Source organism: Oncorhynchus mykiss, chromosome 23 (genome assembly GCF_057628025.1).
Source record: "Oncorhynchus mykiss isolate SJ-2025 chromosome 23, ASM5762802v1, whole genome shotgun sequence".
In the NCBI taxonomy this organism is placed as follows: domain Eukaryota; kingdom Metazoa; phylum Chordata; class Actinopteri; order Salmoniformes; family Salmonidae; genus Oncorhynchus; species Oncorhynchus mykiss.
Genome location: NC_143044.1, coordinates 7,762,538 through 7,790,229, shown reverse-complemented (window position 1 = coordinate 7,790,229; position 27,692 = coordinate 7,762,538). Strand labels below are relative to the sequence as shown.

Genomic DNA, 27,692 nt, shown 5'->3' with positions numbered 1-27,692 from the left:
GTCAGGTGTCCGCCCGCTAGCAACCACCTGACCCTAGCAACCTATCAGTGGCCTGGTCACAGAGGTTGCTTGGAATTTGGGGACCCAGTTTGGGGAAACCCCTAGTTTCTCTGGCACCGTCGGGGGATGGAAGTGACGAGACTCACAGGCAGGGGAATCGGTAACACCTTTACATCAGCAGTTGTCACAAAGTGCTTTTAAAGTAAACCCATGTAATATCATATTGAACATCAAATTATAGGATCTCTATTAAGTTAAGAGATCCTAAAATTCGATGTTCAATATGTTATTCTATGGGTTTACTTTAATAGTATTAACGCTGCCTTCCTTAACCCGAAAGAGCAAGCAAAAGCGAACCAGAGGCACATTGGCTATCACAAATCCCTAGAAGGAAGAGACCTAGAGAGGAACTCGGCTCTCTTCTGGCTGTACCTGCTGCATAGCCTATTCAGTGCTAGCGAATTTCATATTGTGTATCTTCCTGTCTCTATCTGATACAGTGCTGTCTCCTTCTCAGAACCTAGCCAGTAAACATCTCACTGTAAGGGGTAGGTCTGTTCCCTATATCTTTCACAGGAGGGGCTGCATTATTTCCTCTCCTTCTTATTATTTCACCTTTCCTTGACATTCAGGGATTATTGATGATGTCTCCTGTCTCGCTGTGCGGCCGCCCTTTGACCGGTGGACACGTCTTGTTTCTCGGCAGATAAATGAAAACATCAGAAACCCATATTGATTTCATAGCCAGGGACCAAGACTAGACACGCTGTCAGGGGCATTTTGATTGTTTTCTCTCTTTTTTGAAACCACCTACTCTCCTCGACTGGCGAGAGTACTGGCTGCTGCACAGACAGAGAGAAAGAAAAACAAAATAAGTCATTCAATGATTAATTGGGCCAAGGAGGAGGGGTCAAATGAGCCGATGCCTGGTTTAATAGCACTCTGTGGCATTTTAGAAGCAAGGATGAATTTTGGAGACAGCTCAGGTTATCTTTTCTATCAGAAGTTCACATCACATCCTGGAGCTGAATGGAATGCAGCTTTATTGAATTTGTATCGAGACAGAATAAAAAGGCCACAATAAACAGGATAGGGGTTATCATGCTGTCAGGGGGTGGAATGGGGTTCAGGACAAATGCCCACGAGGGGCTAAGTCCCCACCCAGTGTTGTTGTCTCAATAAAGACGTGAGATGCTTTACAGGTAATCTCGGATGAAGGAATGGTTAGGAACAAGGCTAGGGAGAGGGACTGCAGTACTGGATTAGGGTTAGGGATTTAGGATGGAGATATTCAATTAATGCATTGAAAAGTTCTCATGAAAAGTATAAATTGGCTATTTTCAATTAATGGATGCAATTTTAACTTGAATTGAGCTCAGGGGCTCCTGAGGATCAAAAGCTGTGTTCACACAGCAGATTTGATTGGTCAAAATACCAATTAGTGAAAAAAAGATCAGAATTGGTCTGTTTGTACATTGGTCTGTTTATTCACAGCGAAAGAGCCTAAGAGTAATGCATCTAAAAATGGTCATATGGCTACTTCAGTGGATATTTCAATTCATCAATGGCAAGTGGCTAATTGTAATTACTGCCTATGATCCTCTTTTTGTGTCATTTTATTTCAGGAGTAATGTCCTATTTGATGTGCCCAAAACTAAGGCTGCGTTTAGACAGGCAGCCCAATTATATTTATTTAACTAATTAAGTCTTTTGACCAATCAGATGAGCTCTGAAAAATATCTGATGTGATTGGTAAAAATGAATGGGAAAAAATATCAGAATTGGACTGCCTGTGTGAATGCGGCCTAAGTAGCTTTTAAGCAAGTGGTTAATGCATAATTACCTAACCTTTCCACAGATGACTAGAGAGACAACATATGAAGGACAATGACAAACTGCAGTCTTTTAATGCACCATATTCAATGGTCAGACATGACCGGATATACAATAACAAACTTGACCGTTCCTCATTACCAACGGTTACATCTTCTCCAATATGTAATATCTGCATCAAGCCACATCTCCAGTCCTAGTCTCTTCATGTGGGCCCTGTGGACATAGTGGACTTGGGGAGAGTCACACACTGTTTAAGTCCGTTAAGATGAATTCATTCATGCCGTCATCCTCCCGGAGGCTCAGAGTACCTGGGGTCCATTAGGCATGATGCTTATCTCAGGGGGAAGAAGAGGGATGGAGGAAGAGGTTAAGGAGGGGACCACGGGGTGGTAATGGAGCTTTTGGAGTTAGCTTAATGCCTAGGATCAGAGAAATCAATGGAGAAATATCATTTGGACCCCCCCCCCCCTCCTCGGTCTAAGTGGGTAGAGGTCAACGACAGTGAGGCGTCTGTCTGGTGAGACATGACTGAAGCCTCCGTTCCTCCACTGGTTGATCACACATGGGTCAGCAGTCCTGGATCTATGCATCTCTATCAGTCAGAGAGAATACCCCGGGGGCTGTTCCCGTGTGGTTTGCTAATGGTTGGCTGGTGACAGAGGGTGGATATAACCATCAATGCCAGTTCTTTTGTACCTTTTTCCACTGGTCTTGAATCCTTCCTCTATCATTAGGCTGTCTTTTGAGTAATTTTGCCATTCTCCTCCACAGTATCTCTAGCTGAAGACAATGTTAAAGCCAATGTGAAAAAATTCATAGGCAAGACATTTGGCAGGCACATGCACTGATACACTGACATAGTTAATGTGATAAATAAAATAAAAAACTATAACAAAAATGTTGATTGAATAAACTTGGCGTTTGGGCAGGAACAGTCCTTCATAGATAACTGGGGTCCCGGTTGGCTCTCCTGGATCGGAACCGGATCTCAGACAGCTTGGAGTTGATGCCGGTGCCAATTTGCCCCTTCCTGGCCAATGGGAAGCGGGCCAGCGTGGCATCTGCGGAGGGAGAGAGTGACAGCACAACAACAATTGGAGGAGGGAGGACAACGCAGGAGTGAGGAACAGCCATGTTTTACTTTAACTGTACCAGTTATGTATCTTTCTAATGATCGAGAAAGTGAGTGTGTTGTTTTCACTTATCAATGAATGATCAAGTGCACTTGGGAGAAAAATACAATGACGTGGTGGTTGAAGGTTGTTGGTCAGAGAATGTGTCAATAATACACGTACTATAGATGGCGTTGAGCTTGTGTGGGTCCAGGGCGGTGCGGTGGTTGGGGAACGTTGGTCTGCGGCTCCTCCCCCCTCGCAGGTTGCTGTTAAGCAGGGTGTCCATGTCGAACACGCCCAGCAACAGGGTGCGCGCCATCGCCGTGGGAGACTGCGTCTGATTGGCTGCATGCCAGGACCGCATTTCACAGAAGACACCGGAACCCGGGTATACCTCCACCTGGTTAACCTGCACAACCAATAGGGAGAGAGAGCAAATGTGGTCAGAATTAAAAACATATTTAGAACTTCATAACCTTTGGAGGAAGGTCTTTATCTGGAATGAACAGCATTTTTCCTTACATGGCCAGTCCCATTAACACAGTGTGTCTCTGAGCATGTCCTCATCACAGGTAGGTTGGATGCTGAGCCACACAGAGAGCTGTGGAGGTCGTCGTTCTCTGTGATGTCACTCAGCTCCAAGTCTCCGTCCACACTGTGCTCACTGATGGCCATCTCGGGTCCAAAGTTGGACATGCTTTCATTCATGTCCTGAGTCATAGCTGAGCGGTTGGACATGGGCTGATGATGGAGTGGAGAACTGAACCCTTGGCCAAAGTGTCCTGACACGGAGTGGTGGTGTGTGTACGTGTAGCTCTCGCCCCTCCCTGTTGCCGTAGAGACTGCCTGTGGGGACACTGCAGGGTGGGGGGGCTGGTTGGCTTGGCCCAAGGTCTGCCACATGGTGGACAGCAGGCCAGGGATCTCTGGGGGATGACACCACAAAGAAAGAAGAAACATGCATGAGGGAATGTGATCAGTCCCGAGCAGTTGAATTATACAATTACAGATGAAGTCGGAAGATTACATACACCTTAGCCAAATACATTTCAACTTAGTTTTTCACAATTCCTAACAATTAATCCGAATAAAAATTCACTGTCTTAGGTCAGTCAGGATCACCACTTTATTTTAAGAATGTGAAATGTCAGAATAATAGTAGAGAGAATGATTTATTTCAGCTTTTATTTCTTTCATCATATTCCCAGTGGGTCAGAAGTTTACATATACTCAATTAGTATTTGGTAGCATTGCCTTTAAATTGTTTAACTTGGGTCAAACATTTCGGGTAGCCTTCCACAAGCTTCCCACAATAAGTTGGGTGAATTTTGGCCCATTCCTCCTGACAGAGCTGGTGTAACTGAGTCAGGTTTGTAGGCCTCCTTGCTCACACATGCTTTTTCAGTTCTGCCCACTTATTTTCTATATGATTGAGGTCAGGGCTTTGATGGCCACTCCAATTCATTGACTTTGTTGTCCTTAAGCCATTTTGCCACAACTTTGGAAGTATGCTTGGGGTCATTGTCCATTTGGAAGACGCATTTGCGACCAAGCTTTAACTGATGTCTTGAGATGTTGCTTCAATATATCCACATAATTTTCCGACCTCATGATGCCATCTATTTTGTGAAGTGCACCAGTCCCTCCTGTAGCAAAGCACCTACACAACAAGATGCTGCCACCGTGCTACACGGTTGGGATGCTGTTCTTCGGCTTGCAAGCCTCCCCCTTTTCCTCCAAACATAACGACGGTCATTATGGCCAAACAGTTATATATATTTTTTTCATCAGACCAGAGGACATTTCTCCAAAAAGTACGATCTTTGTCCCCATGTGCAGTTGCAAACTGTAGTCTGGCTGTTTTTATGGCGGTTTGGAGCAGTGGCTTCTTCCTTGCTGAGCGGCCTTTCAGGTTATGTCGATATAGGACACATTTTACTGTGGATATAGATACTTTTGTACCTGTTTCCTCAAGCATCTTCACAAGGTCCTTTGCTGTTGTTCTGGGATTGATTTGCACTTTTCGCACCAAAGTACGTTAATCTCTAGGAAACAGAACGCGTCTCCTTCCTGAGCGGTATGACGGTTGATTGGTCCCATGGTGTTTATACTTGCGTACTATTTTTTGTACAGATGAATGTGGTACCGTCAGGCGATTGGAAATTGCTCCCAAGGATGAACCAGACTTGTAGAGGTCTACAATTTTTTTTCTGAGGTCTTGGCTGATTTCTTTTTATTTTCCCATGATGTCAAGCAGAGGCACTGAGTTTGAAGGAAGGCCTTGAAATACATCCGCAGATACACCTCCAATTGACTCAAATGATGTCAATTAGCCTATCAGAAGCTTCTAAAGCCATGACATAATTTTCTTGAATTTTCCAAGCTGTTTAAAGGCACAGTCAACTTAGTGTTTGTAAACTTCTGACCCACTGGAATTGTGATACAGTGAATTATAAGTGAAATAATCTGTCTGTAAACAATTGTTGGAAAAATGACTTGTGTCATGCACAAAGTAGATGTCCTAACTGACTTGCCAAAACTATAGTTTGTTAACAAGAAATGTGTGGAGTGGTTGAAAAACAAGTTTTAATGACTTCAACCTAAGTGTATGTTAACTTCTGACTTCAACTGTATATTGATTTTACTCATCCTCACCCTTCACTAGCATGTTATGTAGCCGTTGGTTTTCAGCTGCCATTTCGACCTTCTCTTTCTCCAGTTCCCGAACACGCGACCTGAGAAACTGGAGCTCTGTAGTGTGGGAAGGGTTAAATACATCCATCTCCATCTTCATTGTCTGTGAAGGAAAGAGAAATGCAGATGGCTGATGAGTGAATGGGTTTTGAGAGACACTTTCCATCTACTGTATTGTGTTGCCAAGATCTCTTATTTTTAAGTGATCTAGGTTGTGGTGTCAAACAGTCTTTAAATGGCTACAACAGAACAAAGAGGTTTCTGTACTCAGTGCAACAAACACTTATAACACCTCCCATCTATGGCTCTGTCACCTTCTTTTGTGACCACACAAATCTAGGGCTGTGAAGGTAATGGAATTTTGGATGACGGTTAATATGATCACATCACCCTCCCTGCAGTGCTGTAAAATAAATTGCACACCTTCCGACCCTCATTGAATTAATTCATGATTATGACCACAAATAATAACTGTAGGGACCCTGTGTTTATAAACGTGGATATCGACTTTGTCACTTCAGTATGCTTTTGTGGCACAGTGATGCCACGCAGGGTTACGGGCCAGAAGGTTGAGGATTCACCGACCACCACAGAGGAGCTAACTCTCCCTGCCTGTTTCATTACACTACGATCAGAGCCGGCTGCAGACAATGATCAGCTAGGGGGAAATCAGGTGTTCAATATGTTGATGCTATATTTATCAAATATATGTAACACATTTTCCACCAACAGGTTTCTGTGCCAATGCACCATACAACCAATAAGCAAAACATAACTGCATACCGATTACTAACTTTGGGCTCTTCAACATCATGGTTTGCGTTTTCAACTAGACTAAGCCTATGTCAATCTCGACAAACAGAAAATACATCCCTCCCTACATGGTACCCAGTACCGAAGGCTTGGCTTGACAATCTTTAAATGTCATTAAACTTTTAGTGATTTGTAACAGATGTCTCTTTCCATTCATTGAATGGCCTGTGCACAGTTTGGATGCTGGAATGATATTGGACTGGACGAATGTGCGCAGGTAGCCTACAGAAGACTTTTGAAGAACCAAAATCCGATTAAAACATTGTGAGTGATTGTGTTTATGCCACACATAAAAAGGATAATACATTTTAAAAGTTAAATTACAAATATTTAGTCTATAATGAAGCGTTCGGTTCTATGTGCGTGAGGAATAGGCACTCGGATTGGAGAGGAGGCAGAGCGTGCCTTAAGCTTTCCTGAATAACTGGGCCTGGAGCATATGTGGCCACATTATTAAAGAAAGACTTGAGAATGATAATCCGCAAGAGTCAGCGCATTTTAGTATCAGAAGTATGAATACAGCCAGACTGGCCTGCTACCGTGCCTTTCTAGACATTATAAACTGTCGAGAGTAGCCCCACAACTGATCCAAATAGAATGAAACATTCAAATCACAGTGCTTTCGCGCTGTTAATCAAATGACACGTTCACTGCAGTTTAAGGCCTGGAGTACAATTTTATGCTCACTTGAAAACAATAATGCGATTTTTCATTGCATTGTGGTGTTGTAGGCTAGTCTAGGTAGGATAATTGTATTGTCCCTAAACAAGATCAATAGGGGAGCATTTTGAGCTGTGTGTCTCATGTCTTCACTGTCCTTTCATGCGCAATGATGCACCTTCCTCTCCACTGCCCTGAGCTACTCCCCTTGTTCTTGTGGATTTATATAGAGCATTGGTGAAGCTTCAATGATTTTATGTGCGCTAGTCTGACATTTAAAAAAGCAATAATTTCCTTAAAGGTTCTGTGTATCATAAAGCTACCACTACGTTTAAATGTGTCACCTTCGACAGACAACGGTGACAGACATTCACAGAAAGCTATGACAAACACGTATGAGGCAAGGACTATAAATAACAGCATTTCAAAAACGCTGACATTAACAATGTTCCAAAAAAAGCTAGGCAAAACAAATCATTTTATATAATTAATTATATAGAAAAACTTAGAATTCCCCTCACAGAGAAACTAAAAAGTCACTACAAAGGCTTTTATGAACATTTGATTAAAATGAAGTTTCATTGTTCTTAAAGTTATCTATTTAATTTTTTCTTCACTATTTCAGGAAAATAAAATGCTGGAGATTATAGACGTTCCCCGAAGGAAAAAACCCCCCCAAATATTATAATCTGTCATCGCACTCATTAATATGCAAATTGAATCTTGTTTAGTCAATCATTTTACCGTGCAAGTTGGGTTGTTATGTGCCACATCATATTTGAAGAGATGCAGAAAACATTACGTTGATGCTTTTTCAATTTGAATATTAATGAAGTTTACATAATTTACCGGTTCCTGGGATTTAACAGGTCCTTGCATTTATTAGTGTACACAACAAACATTTCTACAATGCACTGCTTCAAAAAAGGCAATCCTTTTTTTTCCCAATCTTACATTTTTGATACATTTTCTATAGGTGGAGAATACAGAATAAAGCTGACACTACAATCATTTGTGGTGACTTTCATTGGATCAAGCCCGTTTCAAGCACTTCCTACCTGGATGAACAAAAATAGGCATATGGCTTGCAGTTAGCCTACATGGACTAATATGGGAATGAGTGAGCAGCCTTCCACAAAAGGACATCTATTTAATTCATTATGAATCTATTAAATTATTTTCTAACATAACTTGATGTATACACATATGTAAATATATTAGTTGATATCACCAGTCTGATTATCAGCAGATATCTCTAAAAGAGTGTCAAACCTGGGCCGCGTTCAGCAGGACACAATGGTTGGTGTGAAACATTTGATTCAACAGAAACGGTGCTGTTCTGAACAGCCAATTGAAGAACGCTGCGATTATGGCCACCCAAAGGTGATTGTGTTATGAGTATGATTCATAGCTATTAAATACCTTGCCCAAACAGTTGTCCCGTATAGGGAGATGGCTTTGTGAATAAGAGGCTTCTTCACCTGAGATTGGACTCTAAAGATGTTTGTAGATGTTTTTAAAGATGTTTGTAGTGTAACAGAGGTAAGAAAGTGCCATAAGCTCACTCCACTTGAAATATCTCCAATGTTGCTTTTGAATAGCTTAACTGGTTCGTATATTGTCAGATGGGCGGTCACGTGTGCTGGCTAGGCAGAGGGCCCCAGGTCCAAGACGTGGTACAGACAGTTTACCCTGAGTTGTACTCAGAGAGGGAGGAAGCTAATACTGCTAAGTTAGATCACTGCTGCAGTGACACGGATCCGCAGTTGGGCACATCTCAACGGCTGGGGTTGCTATGGAGCGAGTTTAGAGGGGGTGAGTGTAACCGAGGTACAGTAAGAATGTACCGTAAGCTAACTCTACAGCTTCACTACATAGGCTAGTTTCACAACATTCAACCCCCCTTTGACCTATTCCCCCACGAGAGACCACCCCATGTTGGGCGCCATTGTCACATGCAATGTAACATCCATTACGTTTGTTTTTTTCGAAAAATATTTTTGTAAAACATGCATCTTACATCAGATCATCTTGACACTTTCTCTGTCAAGCTAACTTTCATCACGGTCTATAAATCGGTTGCTCTCTTTTCATTGTCAGTATATCCTTTATCTTTATGATGGATAATCAATTTATTATACGTTATATATATAACATCTTCACATTTCCTGAAAAATGTAACGACAAGACACAAATTACAAACATTTTCACCAATGTGGGCAATAACGCCATCCCACAAAATACACAACATGCGCAGCAGCAGAATAGCATAAAACAAAATGGAGCATTATCCAAGCAGGTTGCAGGCCGCATGGAAGCCTTTAGCATAGCGTATTTACTTCACACAAAATCGCCAAAAAATTCAAAGCACGGGCATAATTGTCACTGCCGGATTGAACATGGTCCCTGAACGCAGTTTATTAACCTAACAGGAAACCCCTACAGTAAAGTCTATAAAAGAACATGTGACTATTTGAGATGTCATTGTGACTCTTCAGACAGTCACAAATTTGATAGCCAACTGACATTTACTCCTGAGGTGCTGACCTTTTGCACCCTCGACAACCACTGTGATTATTATTACTTGACCCTGCTGGTCATCTATGAACGTTTTAACATCTTGGCCATGTTCTGTTATAATCTCCACCCAGCACAGCCAGAATAGGACTGGCCACGCCTCAGAGCCTGGTTCCTCTCTAGGTTTCTTCCTAGGTTCCTGCCTTTATAGGGAGTATTTCCTAGCCACCGTGTTTCTAAATCTGCATTGCTTGCAGTTTGGGATTTTAGGCTGGGTTTCTGTATAGCACTTTGTGACATCGGCTGATGAAAATGGGCTTTATAAATACATTTGATTGATGGGCCTATGCACAATCCACTACATAGACAACTCTGTCACAGATATAGTCTGTTAACAAATCAGAAGCATTAGGGGAAATTATATCTTCTCCTATCCCAAAGCCTAGGCTATTTTCCTATCCATTCCCAATCAGACTGAAAGCCAAAATCCTTACTCCTGTCTGGCCTCAGGGCCTGGACAGCTTGCTATCATCGACGGAAAAATTAATTCCCAAGTTTATCAAGACATTTTGCAGGAGAATGTTAGGCTATCTTTCTGCCAATTGAAGCTCAACAGAAGATGGGTGATGCATCAGCACAATGACCCAAAACGCAGAAGTAAATCAACAACAGAATGGCTTCAACAGAAAAAAATACACCTTCTGGAGTGGACCAGTCAGAGTCCTGACCTCAACCTGATTGAGATGCTGAGGCATGACCTCAAGAGAGCAGTTCACACCAGACATCCCAATAATATTGCTGAACTGAAACAGTATTGTAAAGAAGAATGGTCCAAAATTCCTCCTGACCGTTGTGCAGGTCTGATCCACAACTACAGAAAATGTTCGGTTAAGGTTAATGTTGCCAGAGGGTCAACCAGTTATTAAATCCAAGGGTTCACATACCTTTCCCACCCTGCACTGTGGTTGTTTACACGGTGTGTTCAATAAAGATGAAAACGTATAATTATTTGTGTGTTATTAGTTTAAGCAGACTGAGTTTGTCTATTGTTGTGACCTAGATGAAGATAAGATCACATTTTAGGACCAATTTATGCAGAAATCCAGGTATTTCCAAAGGGTTCACATACTTTTTCTTGCCACTGTATATAGTACCAGTCAAAAGTTTGGACACGCCTACTAATTTCAGGGTTGTTCTTTATTTTGACTATATTCTACATTGTAGAATAATTGTGAAGACATCAAAACGATGAGAACACATATGGAATCATGTAGTAACCCAAAAATTGTTAAACAAAGCTAAATATATGTTATATTTGAGATTCTTCAAAGTAGCCACCCTTTGCCTTGATGATAGCTTCACACACTCTTGGCATTCTCTCAACCAGTTTCATGAGGTAATCACCTGGATTGAATTTCAATTAACAGGTGTGCCTTGTTAAAAGTTCATTTGTGGAATGTCTTTCCTTCTTAATGAGTTTGAGCCAATCAGTTGTGTTGTGACAAAGTAGGGGTAGTATACAGAAGATAGCCCTATTTGGAAAAATACCAAGTCCCTATTATGGCAAGACAGGTTCAAATAAGCAATGAGGAGTGACAGTCCATCATTACTTTAAGACATGAAAGTAAGTCAATCCAGAACATTTCAAGAACTTTTGAAAGTTTCTTCAAGTGCAGTCGCAAATACTATGAAGCGCTATGATGAAACTGGTTCTTATGAGGACCACCACAGGAAAGGAAGACCCAGCGTTACCTCTGCTGCAGAGGATAAGATCATTAGAGTTAACTGTACCTCAGAAATTGCAACCAAAATAAATGGTTCACAGAGTTCAAGTAACAGACGCATCTCAACATCAACTGTTCAGAGGAGACTGTGTGAATCAGGCCTCGAATTGCTGCAAAGAAACCACTACTAAAGGACATCAATAAGATGAAGAGACTTGCTTGGCCCAAGAAACACGAGCAATGGACATTAGACTGGTGGAAATCTGTCCTTTGGTCTGATGAGTCCAAATGTGAGATTTTTGATTATAACCGCCGTGTCTTTGTGAGACGCAGCGTAGGTGAACGGATGATTTCCGCATGTGTGGTTCCCACCGTGAAGCATGGAGGAGGAGGTGTGATTGTGCCTTGCTGGTGACACTGATTTATTTAGAATTTAAGGCACACTTAACCAGCATGGCTACCACAGCATTCTGCAGCGATACACCATCCCATCTGGTTTGCACTTAGTGGGACTTTCATTTGTTTTTCAACAGGGCAATGACCCAAAACTCCTTCAGGCTGTGTAAGGGCTATTTGACCAAGAAGGAGAGTGATGGAGTGCTGCATCAGATGACCTGGCCTCGACAATCACCCAAACTCAAACCAATTCAGATGGTTTGGGATGAGTTGGACTGCAGAGTGAAGGAAAAGCAGCCAACAAGTGCTCAACATATGTGGGAACTCCTTCAAGACTGTTGGAAAAGCATTCCAGGCAAAACTGGTTGAGAGATTGCCAAGAGTGTGCAAAGCTGTCATCAAGGCAAAGGGTGGCTATTTGAAGAATATCAAATATAAAATAGATTTTGGTTTGGTCAACACTTTTTTGGTTACTACATGATTCCATATGTGTTATTTCATAGCTTTTAAGTATTCACTATTATTCTACAATGTAGAAAGTAGAAAGTAGTAAAATAAAGAAAAACAATTGAATGAGTAGGTGTTCTAAAACTTTTGACCGGTAGTGAATGTAAATGTGATATTTCAGCTTTTGTAGTTTTATTTTCGCAAAATATATTAAAAATCTGTTTTTGCTTGGTCATTCTGGGGAATTGTATGTAGATTATTGAGGAAATAAAACCATTTATTACGTTTTTAGAATAAGGCTGTAACGTCACAAAATGTGGAAAGAGTCAAGGGGCCTGCACACTCCGAATGCACTGTATACACTTCATGGCCAAAAGTATGTGGCACCTGCTTGTCGAACACATCACTCTAAAATCATGGGCATTAATATGGACTTGGTTCCCCCCTTTGCTGTGACACCAGCCTCCACTCTTCTGGGAAGGCTTTCCACTCGATGTTGGAACATTGCTGCGGGGAGTTGCTTCCAATCAGAAAGAAGAGCATTAGTGAGGTCATGCACTGATGTAGGGCGATTAGGCCTGGCTCTCAGACGGCGTTCCAATTCATCCCAAAGGTGTTCAATGGGGTTGAGGTCAGGGCTCTGTGCAGGCCAGTCAAATTCTTCCACAGCAATCTCGACAAACAATTTCTTTATGGACCTCGCCTTGTGCACGGGGGCATTGTCATGCTGAAACAGGAAAGGGCCTTCCCCAAACTGTTGCCACAAAGTTAGAAGCACAGAATCGTTTACAATGTCATTGTACAGTATGCTGTAGTGTTAAGAGTTTCCTTCACTGGAACTAAGGGGCCTAGCCCGAACCATGAAAAACAGCCCCAGAACATTATTCCACCTGCACTAAACATTACAGTTGGCACCATACATTGGGGCAGGTAGCGTTCTCCTGGCATCCGCCAAATCCAGATTTGTCCGTCGGACTGCCAGATGGTGAAGCATGATTCATCACACCAGAGAACGTGTTTCCAATGCTCCAGAGTCCAAAGACGGTGAGCTTTACACCGCTCCAGCCAACGCTGGGCATTGCACATGGTGATTTTAGGCATTTGCACTGCCATGGAAACCCATTTCATGTAGCTCCCAAAGAAGCAGTTATTGTGCTGACGTTGCTTCCAGAGGCAGTTTGGTAGTGAGTGTTGCAACAGAGGACAGACAATTTGTACGCGCTGTGTGCTTCAGCACTTGGCGGTCCCGTTCTGTGAGCTTGTGTGGCCTACCACTTTGCGGCTGAGTCATTGTTGCTCCTAGACGTTTCCACTTCACAATAACAGCACTTACAGTTGTCCGGGGTAGCTCTAGCAGGGCAGACATTTGATGAACTGACTTGTTAGAAAGGTGGCTTCCTATGATGGTGACACTTTTAAAGTCACTGAGCTCTTCAGTATGGTCATTCTACTCCCGCTGTTTGTCTATGGAGATTGCATGGCTGTGTGCTCGATTGTATACACCTGTCACCAATGGGTGTGGCTGAAATAGCTGAATACACTAATATGAAGGGGTGTCCACATACTTTTCTATATAAAGTGTATACATATACAGTGCATTCAGAAAGTATTCAGACCCCTTGACTTTTTCAACATTTTGTTACATTACAGCCTTATTCTAAAATGGATGATATTGTTTTTTCCCCTCCTCAATCTACACACAATACTCCATAATGACAAAGCAAAAAAAGTATATTTTTTAACATTTTTGCAAATTTATTAAAAACAAAAAACAGAAATATCACATTTACATAAGAACAAATGGAAATTACAATATTTTCTAAATTATTGTTTTTGTGCTCAGCCAGGCCTTTCCTTCGAAATGGCTATCCGTGTTTTGACCTAAGGGACTTATTGAAATTTACAGAATGGTTACCTGGAGGAAAAGGGCAAAGGGTCATGCTTTTTCAATTTCAGTCAAGGGGAGGGTTTAATATTTTTTAAATCTAGTCCAGGGGAGGGTTATGTAATTTGTAATTGATTAAATGTTTTAGAATTAGTTGCTTATTAGGCTATAGGCCCAATGCCGCCCCTCATCTCTGATTCTCCATAGGCTATCTAGTGTGGTCTCAAATCAAATGATCCATAGCCTATAGGCTACGAAGTGCATGCTCAGAGAAGCACAGGCAAAGTTATATTTCTATGATTGGTGCTGGGATGGTTTAAATTAAACTAGGCTGCATTACACACTGCAATGGATATTCCAACCCTGAGCCCCAGCCTGCTCTGCTTTGTGTGAGCTGCTTAACCAATGGCTGTACTGTGTAGGGCTACGATGGCATTTCAGGAGAAGAGTGAAAGGTTTCTTCCAAAAGTATATTTGATTAGGTTCTGTTCAGTTTGAGAAAGAGTGCACGAAGATGAAAAGGAGGACCAGAGGTCAACTTTGATAGCTTGCTGCTACTATATTTGAATTTATTAAAAACAATATATGTTTCTTTCCCATGATGTATTTTTCAGAGTTATTGACCTCACAATAAGCCAGACTCGAGTAACTTACATTGTGGTGCTGAAACTTGAAGCAGCAGCCCTGGCACAATCAATTGGAAATGGACAGCTCATGGTGCTGAAATTAGGCAAATTCGAGTAGGCATAATTCATTTAAACTGTCTAACAACAAGAGGGCTTTGTGTTGGAGCCTATTTCTTCCCATTTAGGAAATAAGAGGTACACCTACCTGTTTGACAGACGAAATTAGGCTATAGGCTGCTATAGCCATAGATTTGTCGGTCAATTCCACCACCCACCATGCACTCTTTAAATAGTCCTTCACTGACACAAACGTAGGCTGTTAAGTTAAAACCAATACTCAAATTGAGGGGGTATGAGAGGGTATGCCATAGGCCTAATTTTTATTGAAGAAAATGGCCCAAAAAAACATGTTAGCTTAAGATTTTGAAGAAAATAAAAACGGATACAATTATATAAAAGTGATCTATAACGGTGCTTTGGTCCGCAATGCTTTATGCTCGAAACAAGCTTTAAAATACCTGGGAAAGACGTCACTCCGATGCATATGAGGATATCATTGTTTAGTTTCTTTGACCTTCAGAGGCCGACTGCTTGTGAAGTAATCTAATTCTGTCACTATCAATTTATTACGCTATTCACTTTCTGTACAATAGAAGATGTTTTAAACCCAGACAGCTTTTAGGGAAACACGTGTGACCTGCTGTTGTTGGGATAAGACTAGGTTAAGAGTAGAGTAGCCAGCAGTTAAAACTAAAACATTTCTAAGTAGTTATGTCTGGGGTGGAAAGGTAGACCTAACTTCTGAAAGTACAGTAGTACCATGCTCAGATTCCTAATGACGTCTCAGATTTAATTATTTGCAAACAGGGACAGTTTCATTGCAAACAAGATACACACATTTGGCATTGGAGAAATATGATAAGATGAACTCTCTGTCCATTCTTAGCCTGTAATTCCGGTAATTAGTGTTGTGTTAAAAAGAGATCCAGCTAATATGTACAATTATGAGAATTGCATATAATCTATTTAAAAGGAATTTTTTTCTGGGACCTGCAAATACGACGATAGATTCATGCAAAGCTTTTACTATAAAGGAGATCTTTCCAACCCTACTCCTATCCACGGTTGTTTACGAACCCACAACCTTCTAGCCCGCAGCCCTGTGAGCTATCAAAATTCCCACGTTACCATTTAATGCTTACAGGATGAAGAACAGCTCAAACTGAATATCTAAGGCTCTGTTCTGTCCAATAAGTGAAAGTAAACGGTAGACATGCTATCTGCTATCCACTTTGCTTTAATTATTATTTTGGGTATAGGGGAGGGTCCTTTTTTATGTTTTCAAGCTTGTCCATTTGATCTAAAAATCCATAGTGCTTCTTATTTTCTTTATATCTCCAACATGACAATATTTATAAGTCCTATCTTTGGGGTATACACTCCCCCCAAGGGGTTCTATCGGCACAAGCATTTTTTTGGAACGATGTTGATTTTCAAAACAGAGACAGCAAGACACAGATCTGTGTGGCCTTTTGCAAGACAGTAAATGCATTTTAAAAATGTGGATTAGTTGCCTTCTCAAAACATAAATACAATAATCAAAAGAACCTGACAGCAAAAAGATGAACGCAACCTTGAGTCCAAGCAGACAAAGCAGAAAGTGAGTCTGTATTTTAAAAACCCCATTAGATCAATTCATTTTCTTTGCAGTCACTAAAATGCGATGATCAAAATTGGAAATACAAGTATCCAAAGATGCAGAATTATGGGCAATTACTATCATTTGAACTATATTCCACTAAACACTGTTATACACATCAAATGTTATTCCTGGAAAAAAAATATTTTTTTAAAGCATATTGTGTGCAGGATCCATTACATGTAATCTGTATCATCACCATACAATTCCATGTATTTAATACACACACTGGTTTGCTCATAGTTGTGTACACTTTCCATTGGCACAAAGAAACCCAATCCACAACAGAAATAAGACCAGAGTGGAAGAGGCCACGTTAAGCACATCATTAATTATTAAACCCTTACACTCGTGGAAATTGGCCTAAAAGGTTAGGGCTAAATTGAAATGCTTCTTACAGAAGAAATATAGAAAGCGTATGCATAACCATAGTAGCAATTAAAAGGGAAAATGATTAGACTAAAGGTGATGACAGAACAGTTCACCTGACAAGACTGAATCCAAACAGTACACTATTGACTTTATGTGCATTTTACATTTTACTGTAAGCCGCATTTGTTAATAACAAAATACTCTGGAAACATTCAGTAACATGATAAGAATATTCTCTGGAAATTTGGCGTAGGTGCAACATAAGACCATAAAATGACAAGGGTTTGAGTGAGAGGTCTAACTGGTGTTTCAAAATGGCCACACACCTCTCCAAAGTGTGCACAGTTCCTAAGTAACTTCAATGCACTTATGACTCAAAGAACAGTCTTAAAATATACGTTTTTGTTGTTGTTGCTTTCCTAGCTGTGCCATTGAGGAACTAGAGCAAGCACACTTGTAGTTGTTTTGAACACAGACCTGCATCCCCGCCTTTACACAATTACTGTTGTTTACAAATCACAAAACAGTCCATTATAAATCGCAATCTGGGTTAGGTGGGCATAATTTGAAAGCTTGTTCAATTGCCAACATGACTAGCTAACTTATACAATTATTAAAAAACAATTCATATCGGAGTTGTCCCTGTTGAAATTCGAGACGTCTATGCATATTCATGAGGCTAGCATAGCATCTCATTCGAAATTGAAAACAAGTGGTTGAAGTCAACACCCTCATCGAATATTCAAAAAAGTATCCAAATAACAAGATGCATCCACCACTCCAAAAAGAGGAATAGGCGGGAGCTTGAGAGCCTGTCATTTCGCTAAGTGGACTACAAATCCCATTGTTAGGGCGGAGATATAGGCATCTCGTCATTATATCCAGTATCTCTGGGATTGTTTGTCATTGCAGCCGACAGTGCAGGCAACTACCGACTGACTGATCTACAAATCACCTTACACTATAAATAACTACTCATTATTATTTGTAGATCAGTCAGTTAGAATTGACCAATGATACATTACGGTTTGATCCTCTCGAACATAACCACTGACACAACTGATATGAATTCAAACTTGAGTTGTGTGGTTTGATGAATTATATTCATTTTGCCATTGGGCAGAGCGAGAGAATGACTAACAAAATCAATGAGGGCCTCCTTGAGGTCAAATCAAATCAATTTGTATTTGTCACATGCACCGAATACAACCGGTGTAGACATTACAGTGAAATGCGTACTTACAAGCCCTTAACCAACAATGCCCCCCCCCCCCCCCCACAAAAAAAGTAAGAGAGAAGAATAACAAATTATTAAAGAGCAGCAGTAAATAACAATCGCGAGGCTACATACAGGGGGTGCCGGGAAAGAGTCTATGTACGGGGGCACCGGCATCGAGATAATATGTTGATGTAGGTAGAGTTATTAAAGTGACAGGGCCCCTAGGCAAGTGTCCTGCGCGCTCGCTCCGCTCGGTACTCGGCCATGATTACTACACATTTAGATAGCTGGTTAGATTCATTTACCAACCTAAAAATTGTTCGCTGACATGACTAATCGAATTCCTAAAAAATGTGTTTTTGTTGTTTTATTGTCAGCGGCCCACTAGAGGCTGCGGGCGTAAGCGACGTTGGCTAGCCGAATAGAATAGATTACATTGAAGACAGCATCACTAGGCATCCCATTTAGTATTACTCTTTGTACAGTACCTAGACAGCTGACCGCTAGTGTGTGAATGGTCCATCATAACAAAAGCGAGGTGGTGGATTAACAAATATGAAGCTGGTCACCTGCAGTAGACACTGAATGAACACTATTAGCATAGGAATTATAATAATTTAGGATCTCTATGATGAACACGTCATATGTAGTAAACTGTTTTCAAATGTGACCAAACACACTAACGTGCAAGCTAGATTGTGAAATTACTTGAAGTACTGAGGGAAAACAGTCTTACTCTAGTATTGCCAATGCTAGCCGTCTCTATTCTTTGTTGTAGGATCATGCATTCGTGATTCCGCTCCACCTCACATTTAGACGGCTGTGATTCCGGCATTTCTTGCATATTATCACGCGAATATCTAATGTGACTTGAAGTTATATTCCTTAAATGGTAATGTATCCGTTTCCAAATGCAATAGTCGCGTATTTGCTGTCAACAACGGACGTTATCAAAACATTGAAAGTGAAAGCAAGCACGCTGTAAAAAAATAAATATGTCCGGTGTTTAAAGCGATAGTTTCCGGTATGACGTCACGTGCAATACTATATCAAAGCGTTTCTCAAATGTACTGTCTTTGACTGTATTCCTTTTCCCGCTCCAAAGGTGCTGTTTGTAGTATACATTCGTAGTATGATTATGTCTGGTACAATGTATGTATATATTTTGAAATATGAAACTGCTCAATGGCTATTTTGGACACTGCCAGGTACTAATTGATAACAATAATATGGAAACAAGTAGGACTCCATTCCTCAGTCCTCGAGACTTTCCAAATGTAAATAATGGAGATCCCCAGCAGTTGTATGCCATGAAATTCTTCCCCTTAAAACCAGAAGACATACTGTACATCCCCAGTATGATTGGTGTATGATACAGTTGTAATAAGTCGTTTCACCCATTAATTTGACGTTGTCAATTCTAGGTTATGTTGTGGAGGACAGAACAGCATCTTGTGCACCTGTGATGATGCTGTGTGCATAAGCTAGCTACTAGCTAAGGTTATCTAACATGGACTATTTTTGTGCCTGGCTGGTTACTGGTCAGTTGACAAAATGTGTTGCTGTTTTATATAAAGCCCTTGTGTTGTATTAATCTTAACAAGATGTACTATCACCTGCTGGGTTATAATTTATAACCAACAGCTTCACTACAACAGCCCTACAGCATGCTCACGTGAACATGCAGTTCACACTGTAAACCCCAGGCGCAAGCCAGTGACAGATACAGTACATTGAAGCCAGAGGGTCTGGCCTAGCTCTCAAGAACAGAGTATAATACCCATAAAACCTAGCGGTCAAACAGGGAAATGGTTCCAATTGTTTTTCCACCATTCATTTTTCCCATAGGGGATTTTAGAAACACTTAAAATAAGGGCTGTGTTTTGAGTAGGCTTACTGTAGCGTGACGTTTCGATAACACTGTAACCCCCTAAAAATCCTGTTTACAAGCAAAAATTAGAGCAGGAAGCACCAGTGACTGGGTCTATGAAAAAATGGTCAGATGAAGCAGATGCTAAACTACAGGACTGCTTTGCTATCACAAACTGGAACATGTTCCGGGATTCTTCCGATGACATTGAGGAATACAGTCACTGGCTTTATCAAAAAGTGCATTGAGGACGTCGTCCCCACAGTGACTGTAATCCAACCAGAAGCCATGGATTACAGGCAACAATTGCACTGAGCTAAAGAGTAGCGCTGTCTCTTTCAAGGTGCGGGACTCTAACCCGGAAGCTTACAAGAAATCCCGCTATGCCCTGCGACGAACCATCAAACAGGCCAAAGCATCAATACAGGGCTAAGATTGAATCATACTACACCGGCTACGACGGATGTGGCAGGGCTTGCAAACTATTACAGACTACAAAGGGAAGCACAGCCGCGAGCTGCCCAGTGACACGAGCCTACCAGACGAGCTAAATCACTTCTATGCTCGCTTCGAGGCAAGGAACACTGAGGCATGCATGAGAGCATCAGCTGTTCCGGACAACTGTGTGATCACGCTGTCCGTAGCCGACGTGAGTAAGACCTTTAAACAGGTCAACATACACAAGGTTGCGGGGCCAGACGGATTACCAGGACGTGTGCTCCAGGCATGTGCTGACCAACTGGCAGGTGTCTTCACTGACATTTTCAACATGTCCCTGATTGAGTCTGTAATACCAACATGCTTCAAGCAGACCACCATAGTCCCTGTGCCCAAGAACACAAAGGCAACCTGCCTAAATGACTACAGACACGTAGCACTCACGTCCGTGGCCATGAGGTGCTTTGAAAGGCTGGTAATGGCTCACATCAACACCATTATCCCAGAAACCCTAGACCCACTCCAATTTGCATATCACCCAAACAGATCCACAGATGATGCAATCCCTATTGCACTCCACACTGCCCTTTCCCACCTGGACAAAATGAACACCAATGTGAGAATGCTGTTCATTGACTACAGCTCAGCGTTCAACACCATAGTACCCTCAAAGCTCATCACCAAGCTAAGGATCCTGGGACTAAACACCTCCCTCTGCAACTGGATCCTGGACTTCCTGACAGGCCGCCCCCAGGTGGTGATGGTAGGTAGCAACACATCTGCCACGCTGATCCTCAGCACTGGAGCTTCCCAGGGGTGCGTGCTCAGTCCCCTCCTGTACGCCCTGTTCACCCACGACTGCATGGCCAGGCACGATTCCAACACCATCATTAAGTTTGCTGACGACACAACAGTGGTAGGCCTGATCACCTACAACAACGAGACAGCCTATAGGGAGGAGGTCAGAGACCTGGCCGGGTTGTGCCAGAATAACAACCTATCCCTCAACGTAACCAAGACTAAGGAGATGATTGTGGACTACAGGAAAATGAGCACCGCGCACTTCCCCATACTCATCGATGGGGCTGTAGTGGAGCAGGTTGAGAGCTTAAAATTCCTTGGTGTCCACATCAACAACAAACTAGATTGGTCCAAACACACCAAGACAGCCGTGAAGAGGGCGCGATAAAGCCTATTCCCCCTCAGGAAACTAAAAAGATTTGGCATGGGTCCTGAGATCCTCAAAAGGTTCTACAGCTGCAACATCGAGAGCATCCTGACCGGTTGCATCACTGCCTGGTACGGCAATTGCTCGGCCTCCAACCGCAAGGCACTTCAGAGGGTAGTGTGTATGGCCCAGTACATCACTGGGGCAAAGCTGCCTGCCATCCAGGACCTCTACACCAGGCGGTGTCAGAGGAAGGCCCTAAAAATTGTCAAAGACCCCAGCCACCCCAGTCATAGACTGTTCTCTCTACTACAGCATGGCAAGCGGTACCGGAGTGCCAAGTCTAGGACAAAAAGGCTTCTCAACAGTTGAAACCCCAAAGCCATAAGACTCCTGAACAGGTAACCAAATGTTTACCCGGACTATTTGCATTGTGTGCCCCCCCACCCCTCTTTTATACTGCTGCTACTCTGTTCATCTTATATGCATAGTCACTTTAACTATACATTCATGTACATACTACCTAAATTGGCCCGACCAACCAGTGCTCCCGCACATTGGCTAACCGGGCTATCGGCATTGTGTCTCACCACCCGCCACCCCCTCTTTTTACGCTTCTGCAACTCTCTGTTCATCATATATGCATAGTCACTTTAACAATCCCTATGTTATGTTCTGTTAATTACTGATGTCCCCTTTAAGGATGGAGCACCCTTGGTCATGCGCAGTATTGTTCTATGTTATTCTGGTACTAACTAGTTTGAGTAAATGTGAAGCTCCAGTTCAATTGCTTGTATTCCGAGTCTTTCTTATTACATAAATAAGTACTAAGTGTTAAGACACTACACCCTACATGTACATACTACCTCAATAAGCCTGACTAACAGGTGTCTGTATGTAGCCTTGCTACTCTTTTTTCAAATGTCTTTTTACTGTTGTTTTATTTCTTTACTTACCTACACACACACACACACACACACACACACACCTTTTTCTCCCCGCACCATTGTTTAGAGCCTGTAAGTAAGCATTTCACTGTTGTATTCGGCACACGTGACAAATAAACTTTGATTTGATTTGATTACAAAATATGACATTTTCCCTCAAGACAGGATAAAATATTGCTTCAAGGTGATAATAAAAACATGTTTTGTGTTGTTACTTTTTCCTCATTTTGTTTCACTAACTTTATAGCAAGTCAAGCTAGCTAGCTAGCTAAAAGCTAGGCTAGGTCGGAGTTTCAAGATCAAGGTTCACTAACTTTATAGCAAGTCAAGCTAGCTAGCTAGCTAAAAGCTAGGCTAGGTTGGAGTTTCAAGATCAAGTTTCACTAACTTTATAGCAAGTCAAGCTAGCTAGCTAGCTAAAAGCTAGGCTAGGTCGGAGTTTCAAGATCAAGTTTCACTAACTTTATAGCAAGTCAAGCTAGCTAGCTAGCTAAAAGCTAGGCTAGGTCGGAGTTTCAAGATCAAGTTTCACTTTTTTATGTCACATGCACAAGTACAGTGAATTGCAAACTCAAAACCCAACAATGCAAAAGTCAATAACAATGTAATACTAGAAAACAATACATGAGAAATAAGAAGAAATATTAAGAACACAATCAGTAAGTAAGTAAACATACTATACTGAGTCAAATCCAATAACATATTTACAATGTGCAGGGATACTGGAGTGATGGAGGTAGATAGGGGTAAGTTGACTAGGCAACAGCATATAAGATGAACAGAGTAGGAGCAGCTTGCATGTAAGTGGGTGTGCGTGTGTAGAGTCAGTATAAATGTATGTGCATATTATATGTGAGTGAGTAGATGATGGAGTGAGTGTTTACGGCCTGTGAGTGTGCAGAGAGTCAAAAAAGATACATGGTTAACTCGGATAGTCCGTGTAGCTATTTTGTTAGCTATTTATCAGTCTTATTGCTTGGGGATGGAAGCTGTTCAATAGCCTGTTGGTGTCAGACTTGTTGTACCGGTTGTTTTGCAGAAGCAGGGAGAATAGTCTTGGGTGGTTAGAGTCTTTAACATTTTTCCGCAGCTTCCTTCCTCGCCGCCTGATATAGATGTCCTGGATGGCAGCGTGGCAGAGGTGATGTTGCCTACCCTCACCACCTGGGGGCGGCCCGTCAGGAAGTCCAGGATCCAGTTGCAGAGGGAGGTGTTCGGACCCAGTGTCCTGAGCTTGGGGACGAGCTTTGAGAGAACTATGGTGTTGAACGCTGAGCTGTAGTCAATAAACAGCATTTTCACATAGGTATTACTCTTATCTAGGTGGGTGAGGGCAGTGTGGAGAGCAATTGAGATTGCATCATCTATGGATGTGTTGGGGCGGTATGCAAATTGGAGTGGATCTAGGGTGTCTGGGACGGTGGAGTTAATGTGTGCCATAACCAGCCTCTCAAAGCACTCCGTGATTACAGAAGTGAGTGCTACAGGGCAGTACTCATTGTGGCATGAACAGTGGTGACCCGTCATTCAGGGCAGGTGGGGCAAACAATATGTAAAAAATAATGCTTTCTTTTGTGCTTTCTTGAGTAAGGCAGCTCCAAAATGCAAGTGTTTCAGCCTAGCTCAATGCTTCCTGTGGTGGGGCAGCCAGCAGACAATACGGAGCATAGGATTTGGTAATATTCTCTATTGCGCTGTGATTGTCTCAAGTGTTCTGTCACTCATAGGGACACTGTCACCGCAAAATCTACGGGGAGAGCTCGAAAATTCAAACCCCTTCGGTGCTGCCATATATTTACAATAGAAGTGCCCATCCAAGAAGGCTCAAGGTCATTGGCCAGAGATAAAATGTCAAATATACCGTAGCTTTGATTGGACTGATCATGTCAACATGATACTTTCAAAATCTTAGCTAGCAAGCTAGACAAGTAGTCATCATGAATCAAGTCGACAATCTACTGACAAATCCTTTTCAATCCTTGCCTTGTGAAGAGAAATTATAGATAAAACGTATCGGTGCTCATCGGCCCTTAGACATAAACATTACACAACAAGTTGGAGTAGTTTGGAAGGAATCAGTGGCCAACTGCAAGCTTTGCCAAGCAATCATTAGTCTGCTATTCAGTGGAATGGGTGTGTGGTCCAAGTCTGGATTTAAGGGTCTCTTTTCCAAGCTTAAAGGGATACATTCACATGCAACACAATGGGCCAGAAAAGGTAGACTGTCAATCCAGCATGACTTCTACCATGTTCAAAACAACTGGAAACTCGGAAATCTCAGACTTCAGTGAGTTGAAGTCAACAGGGAACTCCGACAGGGAAAATACATTTTGAACGGTTGTCCAAGTCTGGAACTCGGGCCTCTTTCTAGACCTCCTACATGGAGATCATTGACGTCGTGATTCAACATGTTTTTTTCCCAGAGTTCCTAGTTGTCTTGAAAACATCATAAATCCAGAGAATGCCAGACTTTGATGACAAAGTTTGCTGACAAAATTTGCCCACTAGAAGGACCGCAGCGCCATCTTCATTTTCAAGTGAGCACAGCACAACAAGGTGAGTCCAAAAATGTCTTGTATGCTACTACATAAATTATGTAATATGCCAGGGAGATATGTAAACTGTAGCTAAGAAAGCAATACTAAGTGTATGTTGTGTAGTAAGCTGTTAGTTGATGGTGCAAATGTAGCATATATCCTGGTTTAGAGAAATGTCATCATCGAATATTGCAAGAGGTTTCATTGTCTGCTTATATGCCCCTTTTATTTATCCTACAGTTCTGACTTGGTGTACAGGGAGAATACTGTAAGAACGGCCCACGTTCTGAATTCTGTCGCTGTACATTTCAAAAGTGCTGAACAAATAGTTACATTGATTACATCCGTCCTAGCTCGCTAATTGTCTTAATATAAATTACGGATTGCCTCTTATGCCATAGTTTGTACATCTCAATTGTCATTAGAAACCACATTTGTTTAAGCAAGCCATATCAGCTATGTTTTTTTAAAAGGCAGTAAATGAGGCTGAAGGAACTGTTTCGCTGCCAGACAAGGCTCTGCTGATAACCAGGTGTAACAGTGGTAAGGATTCACTCCATGGTGCTGAAAAGAAAGCTCTGCTGTTGGGACAGCTTTATGTAGGCCCTAACTGTTTGTGGGCACCGTTTGTCACCGTTATAGTGCAATTAATGTATTGTTTAGGGTTGTGTTGTGTATTGGCTTTGCCTGCATGCAAAACATTTAAAAAAAAAATGTTTTCCCCACCAAGATTTACATGCTAAAATCCCCACTGGGCATGAAGCATTAGATTTATTGGTAACAGGAATGACAGTGGTCATTTTAAAACATGTGGGGATTACAGATTGGGACAAAGGAGGTTGAAAATTACCATGAACGTACCTGGCAGCTGTTTGCGTATGCTCTGATAACGCGCCCTGGAATACCTTCGAGCCGCATGGCCTTGAGGGCGATGACCTGCTTGACCTGGTGTTGAAAATACCATTGTAGCTAACGACCTCCACCTAAGAATTATCATTAAAAAAACAACGTCATTACCATCACAATAAACTTACATGGGAGCAGGTGTCCACCTACATTTGGTTACTTGAACGTTAATGCCGTTCTCTCTGTCATGTTGGAAAAATGTACTATGGCTCTGTAAGCTTTTATTTTTATTTTTCATAGGCTACCTAGCTAAAATGCTTGCTAGCCCAACCATCTCGCATGGGCAACAATGAACCATCTAAGTTAGCTACTAGGCTACATTTAGGCTACATATTGAACTTCAATCTTCTCAGGCCAGTGGCACAATATATGAATTTATGGTTAGATCAGAATCGCTGTCATAATCATTGGCCTGTACAGAGAATTAAGTCAAAACCACAAGTTCAAATCCCAATCTCCATTCATGGCTTAGGATAGGGCTGATTTAGCAAGCTAACTATTGCAGGGCATCAACACAAGCAGACCAGAAACAAACTTGTTTTTCTGACAATTATGACATTTTGCTCAGGATGTGATTTGATTGGTGTGAAGCCAAATACAAACTGTCCTCCATTTGGGGCGTTTTGCTGAGCCAAGACAACCCAGAGTTGAGCTCAGCTCAACACTGATTGGCAAATTATGTAATACTTTTTTTGATCAAAGGAGGCCAAATGCTTGCTGGCATCAATCAATCAAATGCTACAGCATCATACTCTTTTGTTCCAGACAGCATCAGAAACATAGGCTACACACACTGAGACAGAGCGGAGTTGTGCATGGAGTTGTATAGTTTGTTAAACTTGAAATCAATGGTTTTTGTTTGGTATGGCTCAATGTAATGCAATAGAATTCTAGTCATGAATAAGGGTTAGGTCTTGCCCAAGTTTTTGATGGTGATTGAGTGAGGCAATACCATGAATAAACCATTATATATCTGGCAACATTGGTTATACTTTAATCTTTCTATTCTTCCTGTCAAGTCAAGACAAGGTAAAGGGTAAAGACCATATATTTTCAGTTCAGATTCGTTCAAAGGTCTTAGTCTACACGCACCTGTTGCTACAGGAAGTTGTTCAAATGTTAACAGTAAGTTGACTATTATATCAACACTGTGTTTGGAAGAAGGTTTTTCTTTGACTGATTCTAAGGTTTAGTTTGACTGATACTTCTAGTCCTGGAATGTGAAGGCAGACTGTTGTCATCTTGGAGAAAAAACATACATGCTCTTAAGAAATGTCCTGGATAAACCTTTCAAAACTCAATATTTGTCTCTAAATCTGAAGGTAAGAGCAACATTCATCTAAGGTATATCTCCAGAGAATGAAATAGCCTTTCCACCCACTTCAATTGTCAGACTTTGAGAAACTCAGCAGTGAAGGCATATTGATTGTGTCTGATTGTGTTTGAGACTCTCTGGCCCATCAACTCTGAGTCAGTCTCAGGCTCACACATCCCCAGGAGACAGGGTTTGGTTTGAGCTGGCTGAATGACACTTATCTAGCAATACGTTTCACTAGGCCTATTGAGCAGTGGAGGCTCCTCAGAGGAGGAAGGGGAGGACCATCCTCCTCAGTGAATGTCATAAAAATAATGGTAAAAAAATGGTAAAACATTGAAAAAGTTAATCTTTTTAGACAAAACTATATTAAATATACTAATGTCACCAAATAATTGATTAAAACACACTGTTTTGCAATGAAGTCAAACGGTAGCCTCAACAGCACTCTGTAGGGTAGCACCATGGTGTATCCAGTGGACAGCTAGCTTCCATCCTCCTCTTGGTA

General features: G+C 41.7%; 1 protein-coding gene across 1 annotated transcript; it reads right to left on the bottom strand.

Annotated features, from left to right (window-relative positions):
- Positions 1-1,878: 1,878 nt before the first annotated feature.
- LOC110502351 (uncharacterized) lies at positions 1,879-19,048 on the bottom strand. The gene is made up of 5 exons (XM_021580306.3): positions 18,740-19,048; positions 5,607-5,748; positions 3,474-3,877; positions 3,132-3,360; positions 1,879-2,897 (listed from the first exon to the last, which is right to left on the bottom strand). Exons 1-5 carry the CDS (start codon positions 18,845-18,847, stop codon positions 2,776-2,778), a joined length of 1,005 nt encoding a protein of 334 aa, XP_021435981.1. The 5' UTR covers positions 18,848-19,048; the 3' UTR covers positions 1,879-2,775.
- Between the last annotated feature and the right edge of the window lie 8,644 nt (positions 19,049-27,692).

Excerpts from the sequence above, each read along its gene's own strand:
- LOC110502351 (XM_021580306.3), bottom strand. The coding sequence starts at position 18,847 with ATGCAAGAAATGCCGGAATCACAGCCGTCTAAATGTGAGGTGGAGCGG. Across the intron at positions 5,749-18,739 it reads CTAGCATTGGCAATACTAGA|ACAATGAAGATGGAGATGGA; the intron begins GTAAGACTGTTT and ends TTTCCTTCACAG. Across the intron at positions 2,898-3,131 it reads CAAGCTCAACGCCATCTATA|ATGCCACGCTGGCCCGCTTC; the intron begins GTACGTGTATTA and ends CTCCCTCCGCAG.